At 41.4% G+C, this 26482-nt stretch overlaps 1 protein-coding gene across 1 annotated transcript; it reads right to left on the bottom strand.

The window, feature by feature from the left end:
• Nucleotides 1–3098: 3098 nt before the first annotated feature.
• Nucleotides 3099–18498, bottom strand: LOC121200844 (death-associated protein). Its single transcript, XM_041066368.1, has 4 exons — nucleotides 18263–18498; nucleotides 17160–17256; nucleotides 8137–8179; nucleotides 3099–4873 (listed from the first exon to the last, which is right to left on the bottom strand). Exons 1-4 carry the CDS (start codon nucleotides 18315–18317, stop codon nucleotides 4754–4756), a joined length of 315 nt encoding a protein of 104 aa, XP_040922302.1. The 5' UTR covers nucleotides 18318–18498; the 3' UTR covers nucleotides 3099–4753.
• Nucleotides 18499–26482: the final 7984 nt, after the last annotated feature.

The following is a 26482-nucleotide window of genomic DNA, read 5'->3' on the forward strand; positions in this document are numbered from 1 at the left end:
AGACAAGACAATGCCTACACTCCTCCAAGGCAACTTGGACTGCCAGTAACTCACGGTTCCCAACATTGTAGTTCTTTTCAGCCGGCGAAAGCCTCCGTGATAGGAAGGCACAGGGATGCAGCTTGTTGTCCTTGGCGGAGCGTCGAGAGAGGACAGCACCCGCCCTGTCACTGAAGGCATCTACTTTAACCACGAACTGCTGGCTGGGGTCGGGAACTCTGAGGATATTAAGGTATTCAAACACAAAATGACCCAGGAAATCTCTCAATACATCATTTATCATTCACTGAAACACCGCAGGAACATTGGTCAACCCAAATGGCATGACAAGATAGACATTATTATTATAGACAAGACATTATTTACAAGCTATGACACGATGCTTAATAATAGCAACGTCATTAGGGTTGTGACATTTTCACTGAAAAATTAATGAGGACAAATAATGAAACAGATGTCACACCTGTATTTAAGTAATAATTAACATGTAATATTGCATATGTTATACAACACAGCTGTAAATCATTAAATAGTCACTGTACAATGTTGTCAGATCTTGAATATTTAAGTATAAAACATTAATTATTTTAAAATATGTGCCAACAAATGACCAAGGATTAATATGAAGCGCTATCTTCATGTAGCTGAATTTATAGAACAGAGGAGTTAAAATTGCAAGCTACAAGAGCAATATTAAAATATTTAATTTCTCCTAATCAACCAGATCTGTGCCTTATTCATTAACAAAACCTGCTAAAAAACACTATCCCTACAGTCACAAGGAAAATGTAATCTGTCCCATTCCTCAAGGTATGAGAGCTATATATTTAATTTTTTTTTCATGTTCTTTGAAATCATATTCTGATCCAGTTGAGGATAAAGTAGGTCCTTCTTAATGAATTCCATTTCTGAGAAGCTGAAAAATATGAATAAATGATCATGTTATAAAATTAAACCGCCATCAAAATTATCTACAGTGTGCAAACAAAGAATGAACCTTATGTGGTGGTGCCCTCAGTGGTAAAAAATGGGGGAAAAAAAGTGGAAAAAAAAAAAAATCCTGTCCCAGGAGTTTTGATAACACCAAACGTGATAAAAAAAAGCAAAAAAAAAATGTACTGCACTATACCTTCTGGTAGACATTTTCAGCTGCAACATTACGGAAAATAGGTTAGTTTTACATAAAATTCTGTCAATGTGCTGTTTTAGGAATACCACCCATGGCAATGTGTGATGCCTGGAATATTAATAAAGGAAAAAAAAATCGGAGTTGGAGGAGAAAGCAGTTTGGGTTAGGTAGTAAAATGTCACTGTAACTGTTATTTTGGCCCTGCTGCCTTATCAACATGACCATGAGCACATCCAGAGTGGTCCTGACCTGACTGAAATACCTTTTCCACCCAATGTCACCTGTTGACTGAGTAAACTGAGGCGTTGGTGGAAGATTTTCAGCCTCAGCTAGTTGGAGCCGGTTTCAATGCTCTTGGGGTCCATATGGCCAACAGCTAGTGGTGTGTACTGAAGGCTAATGTAATAAAAGTCCCACTAAATGAGAATGTCTTGGTGCTGTAAAGTGCCATAACCTTGACTGTTTTCCTGGTGTTGGAAGACACCTAAAAAAAAAGAAAAAATTTGGGAGTTCGACTGACATAAACAGATAATCTCATTTCCCCCTTTGCCTGCTGACACATGATTATCAGAAAGTGGTCTTTTTGGATATCCCTCCTAAATATACCCACAAAAGGGGCATCGTGCTCACAGGTTTATGGCACATTACTGGGTCCCAGTCCTGATATGAACCAGCCATTAAGCCAGTCAACAAAGTTGTTTCCATACATACTTATTAAATGATGTACTAAACCCACATATTTAATAGACAATTTTAAATATGTTAAATTTCAATAGACAAACACTGATTACATTTACTTGGTTTTTCAAAGTACTTTTGCAGCAATATGACTGGCAGCTTCTGTTGCATAATTATAAGTGAACTAATCTTTGCAGTGTCAATATTGTGTGCTAAATACGGTCAGTATTGTGTGCTAAATACTGACCTAATGTTTACCAGCTAGACAGGCAATTACATTTAATCCTGGCCAAAAGTGTATTTAAGAGTATTTAAGAACACATTTTGATACTTATTCCATACAACCTGAAATCCCTGAGCAGGGCAGCATGATACATTTTTAGCAGTGTGTCAGTCTCACTCAACTGTGTTCCTCCAGTCAGTCTAATAAGGCATGGCAGGAGATGAGAAGTCTGCCACATTTGAGAGAACTATATACAAACACGGAGAGTCAAGGAGAATGCATCTGCTTTAATGGGCTGTTTCAGCTTGCTGACAGAGATATGTACCAACTAAGCCAGCACTGGCTGGTTTTATTGGGCTAACATAAGCTGACAGAACACCTGGTTGCAGATGCTTGTGTAAAGATGGATTACATGCACTAAGACCTGGTGCACTGTGTGTGTGTGTGCTGAAGGAAAAAAAACAAAAAAAACAAAAAAGCTCCTAGAGAGATGCTTCTGTTTCATTTTCAAACACCAGCTGAGCCCTAATCCCTCAGTGCAGGGTGCTAATTCACCATGGGATGCTCAAATACTCTAGATGAACAGGACTAGTTTGAACTTAAAAAGAAAAAAAAAACATTCCTTTAATATCTGGCACAGAACTAAAAATCTTTTTTTATGCTTCAAGTGAGCCTCAAGACAACAAGATTTGTGTCCAGGAATCCCTCCTTCACTCAAATAAAGACAAGCCGAAAAAGACAATTTTCAAGATAGTCTATATCTTTATTTATTATGACAACCACACCTAATACCTAAGTCCACTCAGTGACTAAAGATTTGTACAATTTGAACAATTTACTCATGAACAAAAGAACTGAGGAAAAAAAACAAAAAATAAAAACTCTTTTATACTTAATTAAATTAACATAGGAGATCATTCATTCTTGGCAAAGGTAAATTTCTTTTTTCTTTTCTTTCCTGGAAACCTGAACATTAGTGTTGAAACAAGTGACACTTGAGTGTAAGGGAACGGGTGATTAAGGAAAAGGGTGGTGTGTGGTTGTGTGTGTTGATATGTATAATTTCTAGGGAAATTCTGATCTGGATTGTTGTTTTTTTTTTTTTTTAGAGGGGGGAGGCTGATACAGATTCCTGATATGCCAAGAGCCATATCTGCAGATACCCTGACTTGTGGAAATAACAAAATATTGCATTTTCTGTATACTGATAAACTGTCACATGGTTGAAATATTTGTTCAAACACTTTTCTATGGAACGTGTTGTGCTGGTTTCCTAATATGTTAACGTCTTCACCTTCATTTTACAGCCAAGAGTCTCACTATCCTGACCCACTGTTCTCTGCAATGATTTGTTCAGCTCATAATAAAGCACAGAAACTCCCTTGTGGTGTTAAGGTTAACATTAATGTTAACATCCCGCAGCTGCTTCACAGTAATTAGCTTTCTTTAGATTTCATTCCATTTTTGCCCCCATTTTCATCCCAGCTGACTCTGGTGTGTAGGAGATAAAATGCAAATCTGCGCGGGTCAAACAAGTCAAAACATCGAAGCATCCAAACAATAAGGCACTGCTGGGAAACTTTTATGATGAAGCAGGTTGAGTTTGCATTTAAATTTGTTATCATTGTTTGGAGAGCAGATCAGAAAAGAGTAAGGCTCTTCCCTGTTCAAAAAAAGGCAATAACAGTGACACAGGAGGAAATTGTAGCAAAAGCCAGGCAGTTTTTTTCTATGGCCGAAAAGCAAAATTAGTTTCTACTGTAGGTAGCCATCTTGAGTCATGACATTAATGACATGCATCAAGCAGCTATTTTGGTGATAACAGCCATCATTACAGAGAAATGGGTCATGTTTTGCATCTCCTTCTAGGGCATCTATAAAATCAAAAAATGTCAAATTTCTTCTTAAGAGGGAATATATTAACAAATTTCAACTGCAGGCACTATATCTCTAATTTTGATGGACATTTCTGGTGGGGATATGGGGGGAAAAGGTCAAATGGAATGTTTTTCAAAAAAAAGTTGGTAACCTTAGCATTTAGGCTAATAACTGGTTAATGCTCTTGTGTAACTAGTTTAGATTTCTCTGGTCTATGCGTGCAAGTTGGTGAGAATCTCAATCACATGCTCACACTGAACAGGTTCTCGTAATTTAGAGGCTGCATTGTGTTCTTTTTGGTTTGTGGTGATGATGTAAAACTGGTGACCAGCGCGTGATTTGTTGATTGGTTCTTTTGGTCTGTGAAGATCATAGGTAGAAGGATGGAGCTTTGGGCTAATCACTGTGAGGTGATTGGTTGGTTAGTTGGCCTGATTGATGGGTTTGCAGTGATCGGTTGGTTGTGGTGATCCATTATTGGTCAGCACATTGGTTGAGAGAGAGTCCCCCCCCCACAGACTTAAATCTAAGATCAATTCCAACATACATAGCCATTTTAGAAGACCCTCTGCCAATTTACACCATCTTAAGACTTTACAACTGTGAGCGCAACCCCTTTTAAGGAGAGGCCCCACATTGCAGAACTAAAAGTGCAGCACCAATGCAGCAAGGATGTAAAGAGTGGGACTTCTACAATAGCTGTATTGGAATTTGGCTAGCAAAAATTACTCTGATTATTTGGAGGAGATCTGTGCCCAGTGGGGAAACACCTTCATCTCATGTGTTCCATTTGGAAGGCTGGCTGGTGGAGTTAGCGTAGCCACTGTAGCCTGCTGCTGCTTGGCTCACTTGCGGGGCTGGTGGATGTGCTGGTTGATGTGCTGGGCAGGAGGCAGCTTGGGGACACACGGCTGGGGCTTCTGGTGGGCCACCTGGGCAGCTGCCGGGGTGAAGTCCTTGTCACCCTGAACAGAACAAAGCCCGTCAACAGGACATTAGAGCACAAACAGGCGCTGCCTTCAATGGTTCGGATATATTGGATATTTACTGTGCAGCAACATACAGCACAGTAAATATCCAACCAGTTAAGTATTAAACCGCGGCATAGTGATGTGGTTGTAAGCAATAAGAGCTCATCATTATTAGATGCTAATAGATAATAGACAATAATAATGCAACTAATGCAAGTAGAATTTACAATAATTAAGGGAAAGTCATCAATATGAAGCATATAAGTGGATAGTGTTCATATATATTATTTCTTGGAATTACCTTAATGTTGGTTGGTGAAAACTAAGTGTGAAAATGTGTGCAGTTTAATGCTGTTATGAATGTGTACAGTATGTGCACTTTATGCCCCATATTTAAACCCTTCACCTCTGACAAACATAATAATAACAATGATGAAATCCCCAAAGTGAACGAAGGGTACAGTATGAAGCACTTATCTGTCCCCGCTCATCTGTTCCGCAACCTCAATCTCTTATTCCACGAAAAAAAACATGCCCATAAACAGCCTCGCTTCTAAATCGGATCAAAGAAGGAATTTGATCACACAGAATGCAGAATTTTAATCAGCGACTTTCTACAATTATGATTCAGTTCCTTCCTTAATTCCTTCTCCTTTTTTTTAATCTCTACCTGACTGCTTTCTTTTTTCTTATGTCCTCAATGTTTCAGTTTCTCTTTTTTTAAGTCCTCACCTTAATTTACCTGTTTTTTCATGCCGCTCTTTTCTCTCTCTTGCCTTCTTCATACTGACCCCATTTTCGACAGAAACATCAGTTCAAGTGGATGAGTGAAATTTATAGATGTAACACTGCACACTCACATATTTTTGAGTGTAAAAAAAGGTTTTACGTGCAACATAGTGGGTGGTGAGCTTGGTTAAAGCCAGGAAACCAGCTGCTAAAATGCTGCATTTATGAAAAGCATACATTAAACATACATTTCTTTGCCGCATGCATGAATAAGTGGATTATTTTTGATAGTTTGAATTTTTTTCATCTACAAGGCCAAACTTCATCTTCTTCATCTACGTCGCCATGTGTGAGTTCCTACTTCAACATAAATATAATAACCAAACACATGGCTGCTTAGTATTCTAAATTCTTAGTAATGTCCACATGGACAAAGTTATATAACCAATTTAATAAACGATCTACATCACACACACACACACACACACACACACACACACATATGGAAACACACATTGCCTGTGTCTATAAGCCTTTTGCTGAACTTCACTCACCCACCCCATCCTTGCTTGACCCTAATCCTCTCTGTATGTGTGTGTTGGTTTTGTTCTGTATGTGCGGCTATGCGCTAGGTTTTTTTTTTGCATGTTGGCGAATGTGTGTAGGTGGCACAAAACATTTACTGTGTCTGTGTGTGTGTGTGTGTGTGTGTGTGTCTTTCATTTAAAGCCAATTCCACCACTAACTGTATGGGATGTGGATGGATCTGACCTCCAATTGCCCTTCGTCTCTCTTCTCTAGCTCAAAGCTTCTCTCTATCTCCATTCCATTGAAGCAGAGGTATGGGAGGGAATGCAACAAATGAACTCTATTACTGCGCTACACCGTGAATGGAGTCATGGTGATTGGCTAGGCATGTTTCATACTTCATTTTCACTATTTCTTTTCACAGCTACACTATCTATCTAGGGAAGTAATGTGATATTTTCTACTTTTTCAAGCTCATTTTTTTCTTAAAATACATTAAAAATGTTAAAATGGAAGAAATCTTAGAAGGTAGAGAAATGAAAATACTTCAACCTACTTTTGACCTCTGGTCACTCATATACCTGCTAGGCCTCTGCGATCACAAAGTGCCCGTCTCCTAACTACTCCTAAAATAAATGGAACATCAGTAGGTGGCAGTCTTTCTCTTACAAAGCCCCTCTCCTCTGGAATCATAGCTTGGCTGACTTGCTATAAAGTAAACTCCAAATACATCTCTTTGCATGAGCCTTCAACCTGATTTAGTCTGTGCTATGATTGGTCCGTTTGTTTCTAGTTTGGAGTGGGCGCACTGTGTACGTTTGCTATATGTTTCACGTTTTTGTATATGCCCTCTTGTCTGTATCCAAGTATAAATGTACAGGAGTCAGGTGTGCATATTTCATGTTGTATTTTTGAATAATTTTTAATAGTTCTGTTTTTTTTATATGTATAATGTCTTATAAGTCTTATTTTTCACATTTTTTTGTATTTTCCTAACAGTTATTGTTGTTTTGTTTCAATATACAGCCATCTGAGACATACTTTGTGATTTCAAGCTATAATAAACATCAGTTGAAACTGAAACATTTCAACTGACATTGAAATGTTTCACTCAATATGTTCAGTTTCTCTCTTTGAAAAAATCTGAATGTTGACCTCTTCATCAATGTGTTACAATGTAATATAATGAAAAAAAAAACATTAAAATATATTTTTTCTTCCTTTGATATCCTGTCAAGGACTTTTTTTGTTTGTAAGATGATGTCTTGGTATGACATGAGGACAAATTATGTGTATTTTGAGGGAGAACAGAATAGGAAGAGGTGTTTCACTTGGCTCCTAAAAGGCTTTTTTCTGAGGCTTTGTGCAGCGCTCGCCGCCTCTGGGTTCGATGGCAGTGATAGGGGGCGAATGGGAAGGCTAGAGGAGGATCGGGGGACAAATGGGATGCCTGCCACCTAGCTGATATCGCAGCAATCTTCCGCAAACAATCTGCCTGGTCTGACACACACAGACACACAAGGCAGGGAACAGAGCCATCCAGGGAGTCAAGGACACTTTTTCAGCCCTCGACAACAGCTACACACACACACACACACACACACGTATGTGCACTCACACACTAAATCTAAGACAAACATTCAAAAAGAATTAAACAAGCATGGCTATTCACAGACTTTAGCCCCACTTTTCAAAGTGACAGTTCAAGGCTGATAAAACTAACAAACACACACACAGTGGTCAATGCACTTAAAACAACACCTATAAAATATAATGCAGTCCAGCATTTTGCAATAAAATGACCAACTGGATATGTAAATCTTGTCATGTCCAATTTTTGTTGTTGTGTCAGAAGGGTGTCCATTTAACTCTGTGGTCATTTTTCATGTGCTGGTGGTTTTGTGTGGTGGCTCATTATATTGCAAGATGCTGAGAAATTAAATTAATTAATGCACAATAAACTGTACATAATTTAATGTGTGTATATATGTGTAACTTACCTTTGTAACCACTCCAGACACAATCACAGGGGCCTTTGGTGGACTAAAAAGGAAAAAAAGGGAGATAAAGAGAACGATTAAAAAAAAAAAATATATATATATATATATATATATATATATATATATGAGTTCATAATAATATGGGAGGCAGTAAGCAGAGAGTAAGTTGTGCCTTGGGCTTTACTCAGTGTGAGGTTGTGTGTGTAATTCAATCAGATACTGCACAGGTCAAGGGTACAACTTACTGTCTATGCAGTATGGCACCATTTCTAAAAGTTTACCCATCTGGCTACATCAAAAACCAAGAAGTAAAACAATGCCAAAACACAAACATCCTTATGTTGTCACAACACATAACACCCACAGTCTTACTCTCTCTGGCAACACACACACACACAAACACACACACAAACACACACACACACACACACACTCACACACACTCACACACTCTCACACACACACACACACACCCACACACACACACACACACACACACACACACACACACACACACACACACACACTCTCACACACACACACACACACACACCGGATGGACCTGCCAGCAGCTTAAATAGCTCCCATTCATCCTGGCCAAACACTGGGGCTCACAGCTTCTGGATGGATGGAAAGCATGAGAAGAGAGGGGGAGAGTGGGAGGGGAGGGAGAAAACTGGAGAAGAGAGTAATAGAGGAAGATGATTACAAAGAAAGCATTTGGGAAGGAGGAGAAGCAGAGAGGAAAATGAAGCAAAGGGTGGAAAAAAAGGGATGAGGGGTGAAGGCAGGTCAGTGCAGACAGAGGAGAGGGGGAGGAGTGGCAAGGGGAGGTGAGAGGGCAGGGAGGGAGAATAAATACCTATATCATAATAGACTGTTAGAGGGTAGGAGAAAAGAAAGGATGGGGGAGAGAGGGAGGCGAGCGCTCACTCAGACGTAGAGGAAAGGATGGAGGCTGAGAAAAAGATGAGGAGGAGGAATGCGGAACCTGAGGTAAGTATCGACCTTGACGTGACAAACGAGGGCTATCTCATTTTATGGTGTCATCACCCCCTCATCCCTTCCCCCCCGGGCAAAAAGAGTACAGTTGTGTTAACCACCTTAAAAACTCCAGAATCTAAGCACTTTGGTTTCCATAACACCCAAAACATCTGTTACTTTTCAGTTTTTTAGGATTCATGCATAACTTTTTAATCGCAGTCAATTAACAGTTATGGATTCTCAACACATCAGACTCACCTCCATCTAAGTAATTCCCATCTTGGCGCTGATTTGCCTCCTGCTACTTATCTCAACCAGAATATTTACCTTGCAATTAATTTAACCGCTCAAATATGTTGAATTTCACTGATTATTCCTCACTTGCCACTTGAAAATCAAAATGTGGGGTTGAGAGGTTGGTCTATTAGCAATTCAATTAACCAAAACCATAGCATATTAGCACCAAAAGTGTTCCTCATTCTAATGAATGTTCTGAAAGCTGTGAGCTAACATTTGGCTTGAAAGTGGAGTCCGAAATAATTTAACGATATGTGAATAAATGGAAGAGTAAATCTGCATATGGCGAGTGCAGGAGGAAAGCTGATCTGGCGGAGCACTACGCTGCATAGCAGATGTATCTGCTCTCTTTAGACACACGATAGAAAATGCTGTAGTGCTAGAATTACAGGATCTCAGATTGCCTTGTTTATTCTATCAGGCCCTTCTAACTGCGAACTAAGCTTCTTTTTTTAAGTGATGCATTTAACAGGTAAATCATCTTTATAATGACTTGTACAGTGGTGGAAAAATGTTTTTGGACACCCTTAAAATTTTACACAATCTCAAATATTATCATGAAATATTTGCAGAAAAAAAAAAATCTTTTTTGTATTTCACAAGGTGTGGCTGCATCAGACAGATACGAACAAAACAAATGATTTCTTTTGTTTATTGTTATCAAGAAAAAAAATAGCAAAACTAAATTCTTGATAGTGTCAACATGTCAGTTCTCAACATTGTTGGTATCAAAGTTAACAAATAGCAAAGAATGCGTTCAAAACTGAACAAAAAATAAGTAAACCATCACATAACAAAGTTAAAATTTAGTACTCCTGCCATTAGCACACAGTAGCGCTTTAATCCTGTCTGGCATGTTCTCCATGAGCCTTTCACACTGTTGAGGGGTAATCTTCTCCCATTCTTCTTGAATTACTGTTTTTAATTTTTCCAAATTCTTTGGTTTCTGCATTGAAACAGATCTTTTGATAATCCACCAAAGATTTTCAGTGGGGCTCATGTCCGGGCATTGAGCTGGCCACTCTAAGACCTGGGTGCTCCTGCAGCCAAGTTCTACTTGACCTGGATGCGTGGCAAGGGGCATTATCTTGCTGAAACATCCAGTTTCAACCTCAACGGAACAGTGCATGTGCAGAGGGGAGCACGTGGGTTTCGAGAATGGCACAATACTTAGCAGAGTTCAATGTGCCATCACCAACTCCAGCAGCACTCATACATCCCCATACCATGATACTGCCTCCACCATGCTTGACAGTAGGTACTGTACATGCTGAAGATAATGCCTCACCTGGCATTCTGCGTACCCTCACATTAGCACGAGGAGCATTAAGCTGGAAACTGGACTCATCCGACCACAGAATCTTCTACCAGTTCCTGGCTGTCCAGTTCTTGTGTGCTTGGGCCCAGTGGCGCCGAGCTAACCTCTGCCTCTTGTTTATCAGGGGCTTCTTAACAGCCTTGCTGTTTAAGCCATGATGTAGGAGTCGGCCACGCACAGTGCGGGTGGAACACTGGACACCAGTTTGGTTTGACCACTGTTGCTCACGTTAGGGCTGGGTGATATATCGATATAAAAGATATATCGATATATTTTTAAATGGGATATGAAATTAGGCCATATCGTATATATCGATATAGTTCAAACTTGCGCTGTGATCCTTGATCCATCCAGTGCGCATGCATCACTACGTGTGCAGCCTGTTACGGCAGCTCCCGATCTTCTTTCACTTTTATTCTACTTTTCTTATCTTTGAGGCACTTTTCGTTATTTTTCTTTAATACGTTGGATTACTTTCTTTTCATCACACTGAGACATGTGGGTTGTGAGATTTTTGGGGCTTTTGTCTGCCGTTGCGTTACTTTTTTTCGGCATAGCGACGCAACAACACCACATGGCCCGCATTGTTTACACCAGGGATCAGCTGTTAGACCTCAAGCCGGCTTTTTCACTGACAAGGCAAGAGGAGATCCCTGTTGAAATTTGGCGCAAGACACACTGGGGATGCAGAGGAAACAAAAAGTTACGGAGGAAGAGGGAGGCTCTGAAACATCAAAGGAGAAGTATTAAGCCGTGTCTCCCCTCTATCATCATGGGGAACGTGAGGTCCCTCGCAAATAAGATGGACGAGCTGATGGCGCTGGCCCAGAGTCAGAGGGAGTATCGTGAGTGTAGTGTGATGTGCTTCACGGAGACATGGCTGCACCAGGATGTTCCTGATGATAACGCTACCATCAGGGGCTTCCACACGGTCCGTGCCGACAGTGCGTCAGGAGCGGTAAGCGCAAAGGAGGAGGGCTTGCCATTCTGGTGAATAATCGGTGGTGTAACCCCGCTCACATCACCGTGAAGGAGAGCATCTGTGGCCCGGATGTTGAACTGTGTGCTGTCGGAATTCGTCCATATTATCTGCCCAGGGAGTTTTCTCATGTTATCATGGTGGCAGTTTATGTTCCCCCCTCTGCAAACCCAAACACCGCGTGTGACGTCATTCACTCTGCAATAGCCCGGTTACAGACTCCGCACCCGAGTGCATTCATTGCTATCTCGTGTGACTTCAAAAAATTTCCCTACGGGAATTAATAAAGTTTTTTCTGATTCTGATCTGATCTGATCCAAGCAAGCTGCTAACCTGGAGCTCTCAGCACCGCTTCCAGAGCTGAATGGGTGGCTGAGGATGCAGTGCTTCGGTCACATATTACACTTGGCTATTGGTGTTTTACTTTGTGTTTTATGCTGCTATTTCGACCAGGTCTCTGTTGAAAAACTGATTGTTAAATAGAGGTTAAATAAATTAATCGTGACATGTGACATGTCATATTTGGCTTTGACTTTGACTGAACATTTGCTCTCACTTTGTGATAAAAATATCGGGATATATATCGTAAATCGATATTCAGCCTGAAGATATCGGGATATGACTTTTGGTCCATATCGCCCAGCCCTAGCTCACGTGATGTCATTCGGTGGTTTTCCCTGCACATGCGGATCAGGATGTGGTCATTTCTCACTGAAGACACTCTTGGATGCCCAGATCTTGGTTTGTCTTCCAAGCTGTTTGTTTATATTTCCGCAGTGTGTATCTAACTGCTGAAGGACTGCATCTGCACTTTCTGGCTATCTGGCAGCAGCTGTACCCTTCCTGGCTGAGAATCTTTATCTTTAGGCGTGTTTCTTGTGTTAAATCCCTTGTTTTAGCAATTTTTGATCTGAAGAACTTTCCAATGTGGTGGCTTTATATAGACACAAAGCACCCTAACAAAAATTGTCTTCAATAAAAAGGATGATCTTCATTAGTGGGTCAGTGGTATCACAATACACAAAATTTCTTAAGTATTTTTATGGAGCTAATCAACTTTAAGTTTTTAATGGCTGATTTTTGGATTGGATTAGTACTGTGGCTGTGACTGTACAAAAACAAATTGCACTTGGAAACTTAAGAGTGATTGTTAAGGCAATATATCACAAATGCACGGGGTGTCCGAAAACTTTTTTCCACCACTGTACGTGTTCTAAAATATTTACTTATAATTGTTTTTTTACATTGTGCCGTGGAGACATGCATTCAGTTGAGGTTATACTGAGGTGTGACACAGCAGAGTTGAGGTGAACAGGCTTGCTCAGTTGGATATGTAGTCACATACTGAGACAGCGTGGGCCGCTATCCACCCCACACTGGGCTGTCACATGTCTCTATTCTGTAGAATGTCTATCTCCATCGTGCAATCTGAAGATAAATTCTGAAATATTGACTACAAAGGATGTAAAAAAAAAAAAAGAAGTTACTATTGTATTTGAAGCACGTTAGTATCAAACTTAGCCTGTTGTTACTGGGATTGGGGCTTTAAGGCTGGAGAGACAGAGGGCAGACAGATAAGACATGTCTAGGCAGACATGAGTGATGGGGTGTAAGCCTGTCAGAGAGACAGACAGCTAACAAGCATCTGATTCCTTCAAAAGTATATAAAAAAAGAACCCCTTTTTTTCAGACAGAAAACCAGGCAATAGTGCAAGCTTTTCACCTGACATGATTAAATACAAAAATACTGTACAGACCGACACATGACAGGTTTTAGTCATGCGTAATAAACAGACAACAGATCCTCAGTTTAAGACTTCTTAATCACAGACTTAAAACATTGCACTACTACAGCCCCCAATACCTTAATCTAGATACAACACAAAAGCATCTCCCTTAAGATTGTGCTACTGACACCTTTTTTTCCATCTTTTCTATGGTCTTCTATAGTGGAATGGAAAGAGATACCTCAAAAAAGGGCACACGGAGTGACAAACCAAAAGTGTCAGAAATCTCTGATGTAGCTCGGCATGACTGGGAGGAGGGTTGACTGCATATGGAGACAGAGGGAGCCTGCAGGGGGCAGTAGACAGCTGCGAGGAATTCCTGGAGGAATTTGCTTTGTGCCCGGAGATGAGAAGGGTTAGAAGAAAGGAGAGGGAGAGCAAGGGAAGAAAAAGAGAGAGGGATATACAGAATGCAAATTCGAACTAATAACTCAAAGAGTAAAATGCACATTAATGCATTTGTATTTTTTTTCATTTCTGTATTTAGCTTTAAAAACCACTACTGCCATTACCCCACCCATTTCTCTGTGCCTCAGCGCAGCAGAAAGTTTGTTGCCGTGGGCGAGGTGGTGGTTGCCATAGAAACTGATGCCTGTTGCCTGCTTTTCCCTCCAATACCCCTCATCCCTCCTCAACTTTTCGCCATGAGCTCTCAGCTTACTGCACATTTCACCACAGTTCCTACATACAGTGTACGTGTGCAGCAGTGTTTTAGTCGAGCGTATACACACAAACACACACGGCTCCGCCTTCTCTTTTTCTGAGCCTCTGGAACATATCCACCTCTCGCCAAAATACGTAGGAGAGGTGACATTGCAACCGACATGAGGTCTATGATCGCCCTGCATGTAGTTTTTGCACGTTTAGCAGAGAGTCTCGTCCAAACGATGTGCAAGCACTTTGTATGCCTCGTATTCGTTTTTACTAAGATGCTGACTGATGAAACAACCATATGTTCCTCTATCTCTTCCCTCTTCCTACTCTCATTTTTCCACAGAAGAAAGAGACATTTTACCTGAAAGTTCAGTAGATTCACTCCTGCTGCATTTAAGAAACACATTCACCTGTTAGTTGTAGGCAGTGCCTGTGCTGGGTCACCTGCTTCCCTTCCCTGCATCTCACCCCTAGCCACCCTTCTCCTTCTTCCATTACTCCCTCTCTTATTGAGTAATGCCTTTCCTCTTTTGTATCTTCACATCACCACGGCATACTTCACTCCCCTGTACTGTAATAATCCTTCCTTCTCACCCTCGCCATAATCCCGTCCACCTATCTCTCCCTCTTTGCCCTATCTGTCCATCTCAGCTAGACTGGGTACGGCAGGTGTTCCAAAGACTACAGTGCTTCACTAGCTGCTACTAATGTGAAATTTACCCAGTGGCCACCTGCTAGATGTTCCTCAGTGTGACATGGAGAGGGAACAAAGAGTGTGTGTGTGTCAGTGAGAGTTTCACTGTGTTTATTGATGGACTGCAGTTGCATTGCATCTTTTTTTTTGGATGAGCAGACACATAATGTTTTTGTTAAAGATAAATGTGTCACAGGAGGAAGGTTAATATACATTTACACAGCTAGGTCAACAGGAGTGACTGCAACCTCTAAAAAACAAAAAAAGAAGGAAATACTTGGAAGAATAAATACTCAGGCAACGATGAGACTCTGCATGCCTCTCATGAGACAAGTAGCCAGTTTGCACATGAGCGAAAAGAGACAGGAAACATTTCCAGCCACAAAATTTTATATTGAATTTACAAATCAGGCATTTCACCGTCTCTTCTACCAGTGCAATTTATTACAACACATTTATCACATCTTTAAGTGAGAAAGCAATGGAAGCAATAAAGGCAGTAAGCTGTAAAATAGAGATAATACAATCATAAAAATAGTCTTGGAAATCTGAATGTTGATTCGTGTAGTTTCTGCCCTTTGGAATATATTCACGGAATGATTATAAGAATGTTTTACCTCAGGCTCTAGGAACTTGTGCAGGCTTTTTTTTCCCACCACTTTGTGACAAACAATTCATTGATTATTTTGAGAAACAATTAGAAGAAGATCCTTTCATGATCAAGGTAATGGTTAACTGCAGCCCCAATGATTAATGGTACAACTCCACATCCTGTGACGCAAACGCAATGAAATGAGGAAGTGCGTATTCAGCAGGCTGGAATGGTGGTCACACCCTGACCAGAGTGTGCTACAACTGAGATGGACGACAGCCTTAAGGGTTTCTCTTATAGTCTGGAGTGTTCTCTCTTTTCAAAGCAGGGATTTACCTTTGAAACCCCAGTTCGCATTGTACCAAAAAAAAAAAAAAAAAAGAAAAACTTCTAGCAACAAGTACCGTGGAGGAAAAACATGAAAAATAGAACTTAATGTGCGTGAGAGGTTGCACATATAAAGTGCATGCACGGGAAAATTCTTGACAGTTGCCAATGTTCTTGAACCCTGTTCACTGCTGTGCACTGCTTGTCAGCTCTCATTTATCGCCTCTCATTAACACACACACACACACACACACACACACACAGACTGATATGTGGTGGGAATATGCCACCTGTACCGCTACGCACATAGCTGATGGGTTCTCATGAATATTGAGTAGACATATGTGGGTATAGCAGCAGGCAGACACACACACACACTTTACACACATGCGATTACACCAAAAATAAGCAAATAGTTGCACTACCTCCACTGCAGTGACCTCAGTACAAACAATGCATTCAAGCAACAAAAGCTGAACATTCTAATATGGAAACATAACAAAACATGCAAACCAAGGCTGATTATAGCAAACAATAGCAACTGGCTGAATGGGCTGCTGAAGTTAATGCTGTAATTATGCGGTAATTATGTTGTTTACTGAATTAGCTGGCAAGAGTGCACAACAAGTCTGCTGCAAAACTGCATATGTTTTAGCCTTATAGCAAAGTGAAAGGAGCTCAATTGCTTAGCTGGCAATTTGAGTGTGTGTCTTTTGTTTGTGTGGGTGTCGCCGACTCACAAACAAGCACAGAGTCGTACATTGCGCAGACGGTTTCTCAATCTAACTGCTGTGTGTTCTGCTTTTGTCTTATAAATAGACTGGAGAGAGTATTTTAACCAGTCTTTACTTCAGTAAATGTATGTAGGCGTTTGCGGGTGTCTTAACTGTGCGCCTGGATGGATTATGAGACAATGGGCCCATGGACACACACACACACACACACACACACACAAAACAGACTCCCTACCTCTCCTACAGAAGATGAATTCACTAAGACTCAAAGAGACACAAAATGACCTGACTGTTGTGGTTGTTTTAGGCCTCTTTGTGGTTGTTTTGTGTCTCTTAGCAGACATTTTGCATCTCTTTGCAGCCATTTTGTCTGTTTGTTGTTGTTTGTGTCTCTTTACAGTCATTTTACATCTCATTGATATCATTTTGCATCTTTGTGTAGTCATTTTGAGTCTATTTGTAACTGTTTTTCTCTATTTGCAATCATTCTGCATCTCTGCAAATGTGTTAAGCTTTTTTGTAGTCAGCTTGAGTACCTTTGTGGAGGTTTTGCATCTAATGTCGTTTTGTGTGTCTTTGTAATCATTTGATTGACCTTTAGACAAAAAAATATTAACAGTCACTTCAAACATAGGCTCTGGGCCCAGACTGTGTTACCTGCTGCTGACATACTCCTCATTGTCATCTTTCTGTGATGGTTCTGGAGTAGGAGCCGGCTGGTGCTTCTGCACTATCCTCATACCTCCTGCCTTCACTGCAACACACACAGGGACACACAAATACACAAATTGATTAATACACTGACTAAGCCAATTACTTCAAGAGCTCACAAATGATCAATGTAAAAGCAGCAATTTTAAACAATTAGGAAATACAAAGATCCCAGATACTGATGTAAAACAAACACTCAAGCCGCATTGTAAGTAAGTAATGCTTTCTGCTTTGCCAGCAATATAACATTAACATTTACAACATTAACATAAGGGGGATCCCTCAAGTGAAAGACCACCAAGGTTTAGAATTTAAAGGACAGTGCTGGTGAGGAGCCACCCTGCTGAAAGTGTCGTTGATCAAGATACTGAATTCTTCACAGCTGCAGGACAGCTGTTCCACCGCTGACCTTGACCTCTGATCTCACTGCAAAGGGGCTGTGTATGGAAATGACAATGTCAGCAGTCTCCTGTGCTCACACAACTACACTAATATACCTGCATGTTTGTGAAAGACTAACACGCAGCAGCCTGTATGAGCTCTGGGCCTCTCTCTAATCACAGGTTGAGTGTATTTGTTATCTTACTGTGCTATCAGTCCTGCTGTTGCTGCTGCTGTGGCCCAGTGCTCTGCCACACTGCTCATGTCCACGTACACCTTATCTGTTTTTCTGCAGCCAACATCCACGAGACTGAAGCCCTTGACCTCCACGTCAGCGCCGTTCAGGAAACCACTAACATTGTAACTAAAACCTTTACATAAGAATGATATCCACCATATCCATATCACTACAATATCACCATGTCTATTCATGTTGCGAGATCTCACGCTAATCAGGAAGTAAGGAAATATACGAATTTTAAAAATATGGCAGATTGCACCGTTTGCAATCTTACACTTTGTCAGTCGCTGCGTCTGCCAGTGTGGTGACAGCATTAAGTATTAATCACCATCATGTGATTTTTTTGCCTTGAGACAGTGCAGAAACAAAGGCCTTCGTGCATATAGGAAGCTTTCAAAAATAACACAACAACCCCGGGAAGCTTTACCTGCAGGGGGATGTCCTCCTTTGGTTTCGACTTTCTCCTTCGGCGGTGATGACATCGCGGCTCCGACGTGGAGTCTGGGGCGTGAGGGAAGGAACCAGAGCGCCTGACAAACACAGCAAAATAAACAAACAAAAATGAACCCGCTTTAGTGTGCCTGCAATTTAGCACTACACTTCTGTCTGGATCGTCAACGTGGCTTTTTCCCCGAGCATTGTTTGGAAACGATGCGTGATGACATCACGTGTTACCCGTCAGGAGCTGCAGGACGTAAGGAACGCGCTGACGTCTTGTCGTAGTCAGGGATTGAGATCTTTGTAACGTAGAATGTGAACATGTGAATTGCCTTGGTAGAAATATATTTAGTTTTGCTATTATTATTATTATTAGGAACTGTATTAAGTCCACTTAATATGTTATATTGTTTATTTACTTACCTTTTGTCTGATTTCATATCAGTCTGTATTGTCCCAGTTTATCCCCTGTATTTTAATTTTTGTATGGAATATTTACCAGTACCACTTGATATTTCTTGAAAACAAATCATGAATTCTAGAAATCAGTTCCACATTCAACAGTGCAATGACTGACTCAAGAAATGTGACTGAGTCCATCCAGAGTTTAAGTGGTTTTTATGACAGAAGAAGAAAATTTAAAATATTATCTAAATGTTAATTGTAGGAATAAATATGGTTTTCATCAATTTCATAAATATTATCAAGAACACAGATTACAAAAGTTGAAAGACACAAATTAAAGTACCTAGTGTCTGTCTACACATCCTCTAAAACTGAAGCCAAGACCTCTTCTAATGAAGAAGCCTGTTTCCGTCTCTCACATATGAGCCCACTGTTGTGCCAAAGTAGCAGCAGTAACAGTATGAGCAAGAAAAGACAAGAGAGACATTCCAACAGAGAGAAAGAGAAAAGAGCTGTGAATGTGTGACAGTCTCGACCTCGGTGACCACCTACTCTCTGTTTTTGCACCAAAAGTCCACAGCGGTTCATTAATTGGTTGACATGACAGTGTCCTGTCAGAGCTGAGAAAATTCAGGGAAAGACTAGAGGTGTTATAAGTAACTGAGAGGACAGAAGGAAAAAAAATGAAAGTATGTATAAAATTTTATTTCAAGTAAAGCACCTGCTTCTATTCATTCACCAGAAGGCTATATATAACACATAGCTGAGAAGTGCAAATATATAACCAATAGAAATATATCTAGGGTGTTACTGTGTGTGTCTCTGGTGGAGCAGCTGTTAATTTATGGTTCTTTATGCACTTTGAGTCAAAATTTGAAATTATAAAAACTGCAGAGCATTATGTGATCTGAGGAGTGGTGAATCTAAATGGGTGTACACATTGAGCTGTGTAAGTGTGCGTGTGTGGTCACAGTAGTGTGTGTCCAGGCCAGTAGTCAACTCTGTAATTGTATGACTGCATTGTGAAGTGGCAGCTGTGTTCTTCAGTTAGACCATCAGAAGTAGTGATGCTCACTGCACTCACAGTCCACATACACACACACACCCACGCATGCAGCTGCACACACACCACTTTTAATTGAGTGCATTTGAATTATTCATTGAAATACACAATAACAACAACAAAAAAAAATATTAAGAAAACAGATGCAATCAGATAATTTCCAAGAGGTGTTTGTTCATTTTTATGTGGTAACTAATGTCACCCCCACACCCATAAGTTTTGCTGCATGCACACTCTCTCACACACACACTGCTGATGAGCAATGGGTTTTGGCAGTAGGGAGGTGGTTCTAGCATCACATTTGTCCTCAAAGTGCAAGAATCTGTTGCCTGGGCATTAGCGTCCCTGAGAAGGGTGTTGACAACCAATCAAAAGGCCAGGAGTTCATTGGCAGGGCAGGATACAGTCTACTGATGAAAAGGATGAATGGAGATGTCTAATTAAAATGTTTGGACTTTGTTAACTCTTATTCAACAAGACAAGTTGATGAAGATGTCATCCGTACTGACACCAGCAGCAGCACTGCCTAGGGCAGTATTTCTGGCACAGAGGGAGGACTCCAAATGACATATTCATACCTACAGAGTTCCTATGTTGCCATGATTTGTATTGACATTAAGCCTGTGTGCACTCATGTGGCCACTAGATGGAAGAATGCTGCTTTCCTCTGTCAGAGATGCCTCCAGTTGCATATGTGGGAGTTTGTGTCCTGCAGGATTCATCATCACTGTCATTCCAACAAAAACTCAGCCTGTGATGTCCCAGAAAAACTGAAGACGCTGATAGAAACTGCACAGTTCGGAAGCAAAGGACAAATGCAAAGCTCCACATTCAGCTCATTTTTTACTCTCTCATATTCTTTTTTCTTTTTTAGTCTCTCTCCCTCCACCCATCTTTCTGTTCTTTGCCTCTTTCTCTCTCTCTCTCTCTCTGACATACATACACACATGCAAGAAGACAGAGAAAGAAGGACAGCATTCATTACCCAGGGTGAAAATACATGGCACACATTCAAACTGCCATAGGTGAAATCCTCTTCAGAAGTCAATGATCTCAACACCTGCCCATGGCTGATATGACTGTATATGTGTGTGCTGCCTGGGCCTTTGAGAGGAGCACTCTCAGTGATGGCTTACAGAGAGACAGAATGAGGACGTCACAGGTGAGTGAATTTGCTGAAACTGACAGGTGTACACACACACACACACACACACACACACACACACACACACACACACACACACACACACATAATCATGCCTCTGACACATACATACACTCCATTTCTTCCTCTCTCCCTCTCCCTCCCTCTCTCTCTCACACACACACACGCAACGCAGCTCTGTGTGAGCCACTGCAGCAGCACTATCACACATGAATAACCAAGGCTTCTGCTCTGTTCTGCTGCATTGACTATTCAATACCTAACAGGGCACCTTATGGTATGTGTGTGTGTTCATGTGGCACAGAACCATTCACATGCAACTTAATTGCATGTGCTCATGTCAGTCACTGTCAAAATGAAATAGGTGAGGGAGGGAAGAGAGGAGAAGCAATGCAACAAGCGGATTGATTAGCAATAATGTGATGCTTTATTGATTACCATTGGTCTACTCCTTTTGCTCCTGTCCTCCTTCACATGAAGGCTGAGGTCAAGTTCAGTTAGGAGACAGTGTGTGTGTGTGTGTGTGTGTGTGTTAGTACCTAGGCAGCCATTGATTTACAGACATTTCTATAAGGTTGCTATGAAAATGAATAAGCACACTCACCAAACTTGCTTTAGTTGTATGTATGTACCACAGCGAACAAGTCTGAAGTAATTTTGTTCAACATCACATTAGGTGCAGATAGACTAATGCGAGCTTGAGGTTTACTGTGATCCAGGGGCAAGCAAACAGAGGGCTGGTGAAAGAGGCAGGAGACCTCAGGTGGACGGCCTTGGTGCCAAACCAGGGTAGGACAGGAGACCTCAGGCGGACAGCCTGGAGGCTGAATCAGGGCAGAACAGGAGACTTCAGACAAACGGCCTGGGTGCCGACCAGACAGGCGGAGCAGCTCAGTTGACCAACCAGGACCACCGACTCAAGATATGGGACAGGTGTCGGCCAGGCCGCCAACTGGACACGTGGAGCAGGTGTCGGCCGGACCGCCGACTGGAGACTAGGGGCAGGTGTCAGCCGGACCACTGACTGGAGACTAGGGGCAGGTGTCGGCTGCCGCCGACTGGAGACATGGAAAGGCAGGTGTTGGCCGGACCGCCGACTGGAGACTAGGGGCAGGTGTCGGCCGGACCGCCGACTGGAGACGTGGAGCAGGTGTCGGCCGGACCGCTGACTGGAGACATGGGGCAGGTGTCAGCCGGACCGCCGACTGGAGACTAGGGGCAGGTGTCGGCCGGACGGCCGACTGGAGACGTGGAGCAGGTGTCGGCCAGACCGCTGACTGGAGACATGGGGCAGGTGTCAGCCGGACCGCTGACTGGAGACATGGGGCAGGTGTCGGCTGGATAGCCGACTCAAGATATGGGGCAGGTGTCGGCCGGACCGCCAATTGGAGACTTGGAGCAGGAGTTGGCTGGGCCATCAACTGGACACGAGAGACTGGCTGGAGGCTTTACATTACCCCAGATGCACTTGACAAGTTTCTTTGCAACACCCTGGGTGTCAACCAGAGCTGGATCTGATAGGGACACCCCCATCGGTTCAGCTAGCTCTGGAAACAATTCCACCAACCAGAGTTTTTCTAAAACTAGCTCTCAGAGCAATTTCCAAGCGAAATTCCTTGCCCAGTTGCTTGTGGGTGGCTGCTGGAACAGTCAGGCACAGTTTCCAGACAACAGGAGACATCCGAAAGCTCTCCACTGAGCGCTTTCATGTCCGCAAGGTCTTGGGACATAAGAACTTGAGCTTCAAGTCAGCCACAGAGATGGGGTTTGCTGAGTCCATACTGGTCAGTTCATTCTGTCACGACTTGAGCAAGGACTTGGACCCAAATGCACGAACACACAGACGTAATCAAAAATAATAGTTTTTATTCTAACAAAGTAGCAAATAATTATCACCCGAATAGGGAAAAAAGGCAAAAACAAAAATACAAAACATGAACAGACAACCTGAGAAGCCAAAACCAAACAAGAAACAAAGTAACAAATAATACACAACCTGACTTGAGACAGGATGACTTGGGATAACACACTAGATCACTGGACAAGAGACGAGACAAGAGACAAGACGAACTGACAAGAACACAGGGAAACGGCGAGACTTAAATACACAAGGCAAGGGGCAACAGGTGGAACCAATTAGGGCAGGGCAGACAATCACAAATGGAGGGAAACAAGACAAAGACAGGAAGTAGAACAAGACAAGATACACAAGGGCAGTGATTTCAAAATAAAACAGGAACCATAAACAAAACTTAAACTAAACAAGACTCTGAAAATGTCCATAAAAGGGTTCAAAACATAAAAGTGTTCAGAAAACAGCCCCCTTAGGGGCTAGTCATGACAATTAGATTTAAATATGAATCCCTGGAATAGCTGAAAAAAGTACTGGCAAAGTGACAAAGCAGTGGCGTAGTTTGCAAAATGATTAACTCCAATGTAAAGTAGATGGGATTTGTAGTAATTTGACTAATACACAAATACTTCTACCAAAAACGAATGAAAAAATGTCCACTGCACTGCAAGGCAAATCCACTACAAGACAGTCAACCCAGTGCACTTTTATGTAGGTGTGTACTTAGGGAGGGATATGCAGGAAATCAAAAGAAATACAGTGTCAACTTACCTTGTGTGAATTGGTCAAATAAAGCAATCTTCTACATAATAAAAACAAAATGATATGAAATAAGAAATGGATTCATCACAACAAATACACATTAAACATCTGACCTCTTCATTCACTGCGTTTTATTTTTTTTGTCCTAACTGCAGTTTTTATTCAGAATTCTTGCCCGCTAAGCTGTTTACACAGGTTTTACATCGCTACTGATCTTCTGTGGCTATTTTCAACCGTATTAATCAGTTCCCTGTTCAGTCTTAGTGTCCTGTAAAAGAATTCTTGGCAAGGATAAAACTGAAACATCCTGCCACTTCCCGTAGGTGTAAATGACCCATGATAACACCCATGTCAAACAGTAGTGAACATCTCGCTGTGGGGAGGCTTCCTGCCATATTTTTTTCTTTTCTTTTTTTTTCCCCTCTTGCTTAGCCAGGAGATGCAGCGCAGAATTTATGACAGCAGGGGAAATGAGAAATGAGAGGTACGTGCACTTGATTCAAATAAGTGGGGATTTGGGAGTAGTGCTCATGTTTGTCTGCAAAAGCCTGTTTTTCTGCCTCATCCTCTAGCGCCCTTTATCTCTTCAATCATTTATCTTAGTCGTCTGTGATGTAATTGCCTCCATATTTCACATTCCATCTTTACCATACTTCTTGGTGCAGCTTCTCAGTTCTGCCTATATGAAAAAAAGAAATGCTTGTCATAAACCCAATATGCCCATTATTTTTTAACTACACATGCAATGTTAGCCATTATTATTTAACATCTTATGTAGTGTAAAATAGATTGCAGAACTATTTTGGTCTGAATTTTATTCCAAACTATTTTTCAGTTGGGAAATACTAAAGTTAGGCTGTTGCCTATGATGCCGTAAGGTGTTCTAGCCTATGGCTTTAGCTGTGTAATAGATGGTTAAGGTTGGTTAAAGCAGATGTGGCTCACAAGCTCTTTCAAAATAGAGGTAAACTAGAAAAGCCAGAGGTCAAAGAATACACAGATACACACACATGCCAACTTGTTGACTGTTGACCACCTGCAGTGAGAAAGTTTAGAGGAATCACACTCTGGAGGGGACAAATTCTGGTTCTTACATGCAGACCTCCTGTTTTCCTTAAGCAAACACATACCAAACTTCTTTTACTAAAGCAGACATAGTCAAAATTTTTATAACAATGGATGAAATGAATGTGTATTGTGAATGTAGTAACAGTTCTGAAAGTACAGTGAATAAAGGACTTGCGTCGATCTGGTGGCCAGAAACATGACTCCAAATGAATGCTAATGCTGCTGTGTTCCTGCTGGAGGCGTAAAACAGTCCAAATTAGCCTGAAAGGTTAGAGTATGTCACTGTTGTGGTCACAGTTTGTTTCTACTGCCCCCTTGTGGCCAATAAACCCAGGTGTACAGGAAGTAGTAAATGTAAAGCTGTTTCAAAATTAAATAAATCCTCTCTTTTCTGTCTCTTTTTTGACAACAACTGCATGTTTCTACTACATTAACACATACATATTCACCCACTATAGTCATGTTGTGTCTCAGGGTTTATGCAATTTACAGAAACTTTTTAAAGTTGTGAGGTGTTCAGAATTTTAAAATAGATCAGCCCATTTGTGATTGTGATTTGATTTGTTTGTGATTTGAACTTTAGCTTGTCCCAGAACAGGCCCCTAATTTCAGATTCCAGATGTTGCAGCCACAGTTGACAGACAGGTCTTAGCAAAAAAAAATAAAAATCTAATGTTTTATGTTTTCTTGTCATTGTTTTGAAGATGTTGCACTTCTACTGCTGCTACTACTACTCACATTGTAGCTACTGTTGGCATTATGCCTGTATTTCTTTTCTTTTTTTTTACTGTTCTTCTCCTTCCTTTACATCTTCCTCTCCCTTGTCCATCCTACCACCTTCTGTCTCCTCCACCCTTCCTTCTTCCTAACTTTTAGATGAGAGCATTAATATCTATTTGTGGCACACAATGGGCTTCGTGGAGCCTCACTTCTCCTTAAACACAAATTGATTTCATGCTCAAATCCACTGAGTGTAAATCACAGACCCCCCACCTGCTCCCCACTACATTTCTCTCCTTTTCCCCTTACATCTGACTTTGTGTCTCTCCTTGCATGCCCTCCCAGCTCTCTGCTGACATGCACCTGCGCACACATATAGGTGTACACACACACACATTCACACACCTTTGAATCTTGCCTGTGGTGTGTGAGGGCTGGATGGGTAGGGATGCTATGAGAGTCAGAGGGAGAGAAAGTTGGGAGAGAGGGAGTGAAACAGTAAAGGCCGGAGGCATCTGTAGAGTGGAACAGGGCAGTTTCTAGAAAGGCTGCGCGTAGGAAAATTGAGGAGCTATTTTCATGCCACATTAGGTTATACCAGCCTTCCACGATGGAACTGTGCTCAGACAGAGGAGGCTTACCTCTATTGTGAAAGCTAATAATCAATGCAATGGAGTTATTACCCATCACTACTTTACACAGGCCTAACCTAGACAGCATCAAAGAAGGGGAAGGGAGAAAGGGAGAGAGGAAGGGGAGAGATGAATTCCAATGAATTGTAACATATGCCACTACTTCCAGCATCATTCATTTAATACGCTTCAAGTTCAGTTCAATGGATTGTTGGATGAATGGGATCAAAGTCGCAGTAGCAACAATAAAAAGGGAACAAAACCATGGGAAAAAATACTAAATGGGAATTTCCATTACTGCATCCTTGATGCCTGTCCACTGTCATTAATGTGACAATAGAGGCTGGTGGGTGTATAGGAGCTCTTGTGTTGGCTTTACATCTCTCAATTATGATTAACACCTCTCTAACCACATCCCACTGCTGTCACTCTGGGGACAACATTACAGTGAAATATTAAACCCCCCCCCGTCATGCTTAAACATGCCTGTCACTGTTATACCATGTAAGTAAATTAACTATACAACATCTGAAAGGGGACAT

The sequence above is a fragment of the Toxotes jaculatrix genome, chromosome 20 (genome assembly GCF_017976425.1).
Source record: "Toxotes jaculatrix isolate fToxJac2 chromosome 20, fToxJac2.pri, whole genome shotgun sequence".
NCBI lineage: Eukaryota > Metazoa > Chordata > Actinopteri > Toxotidae > Toxotes > Toxotes jaculatrix.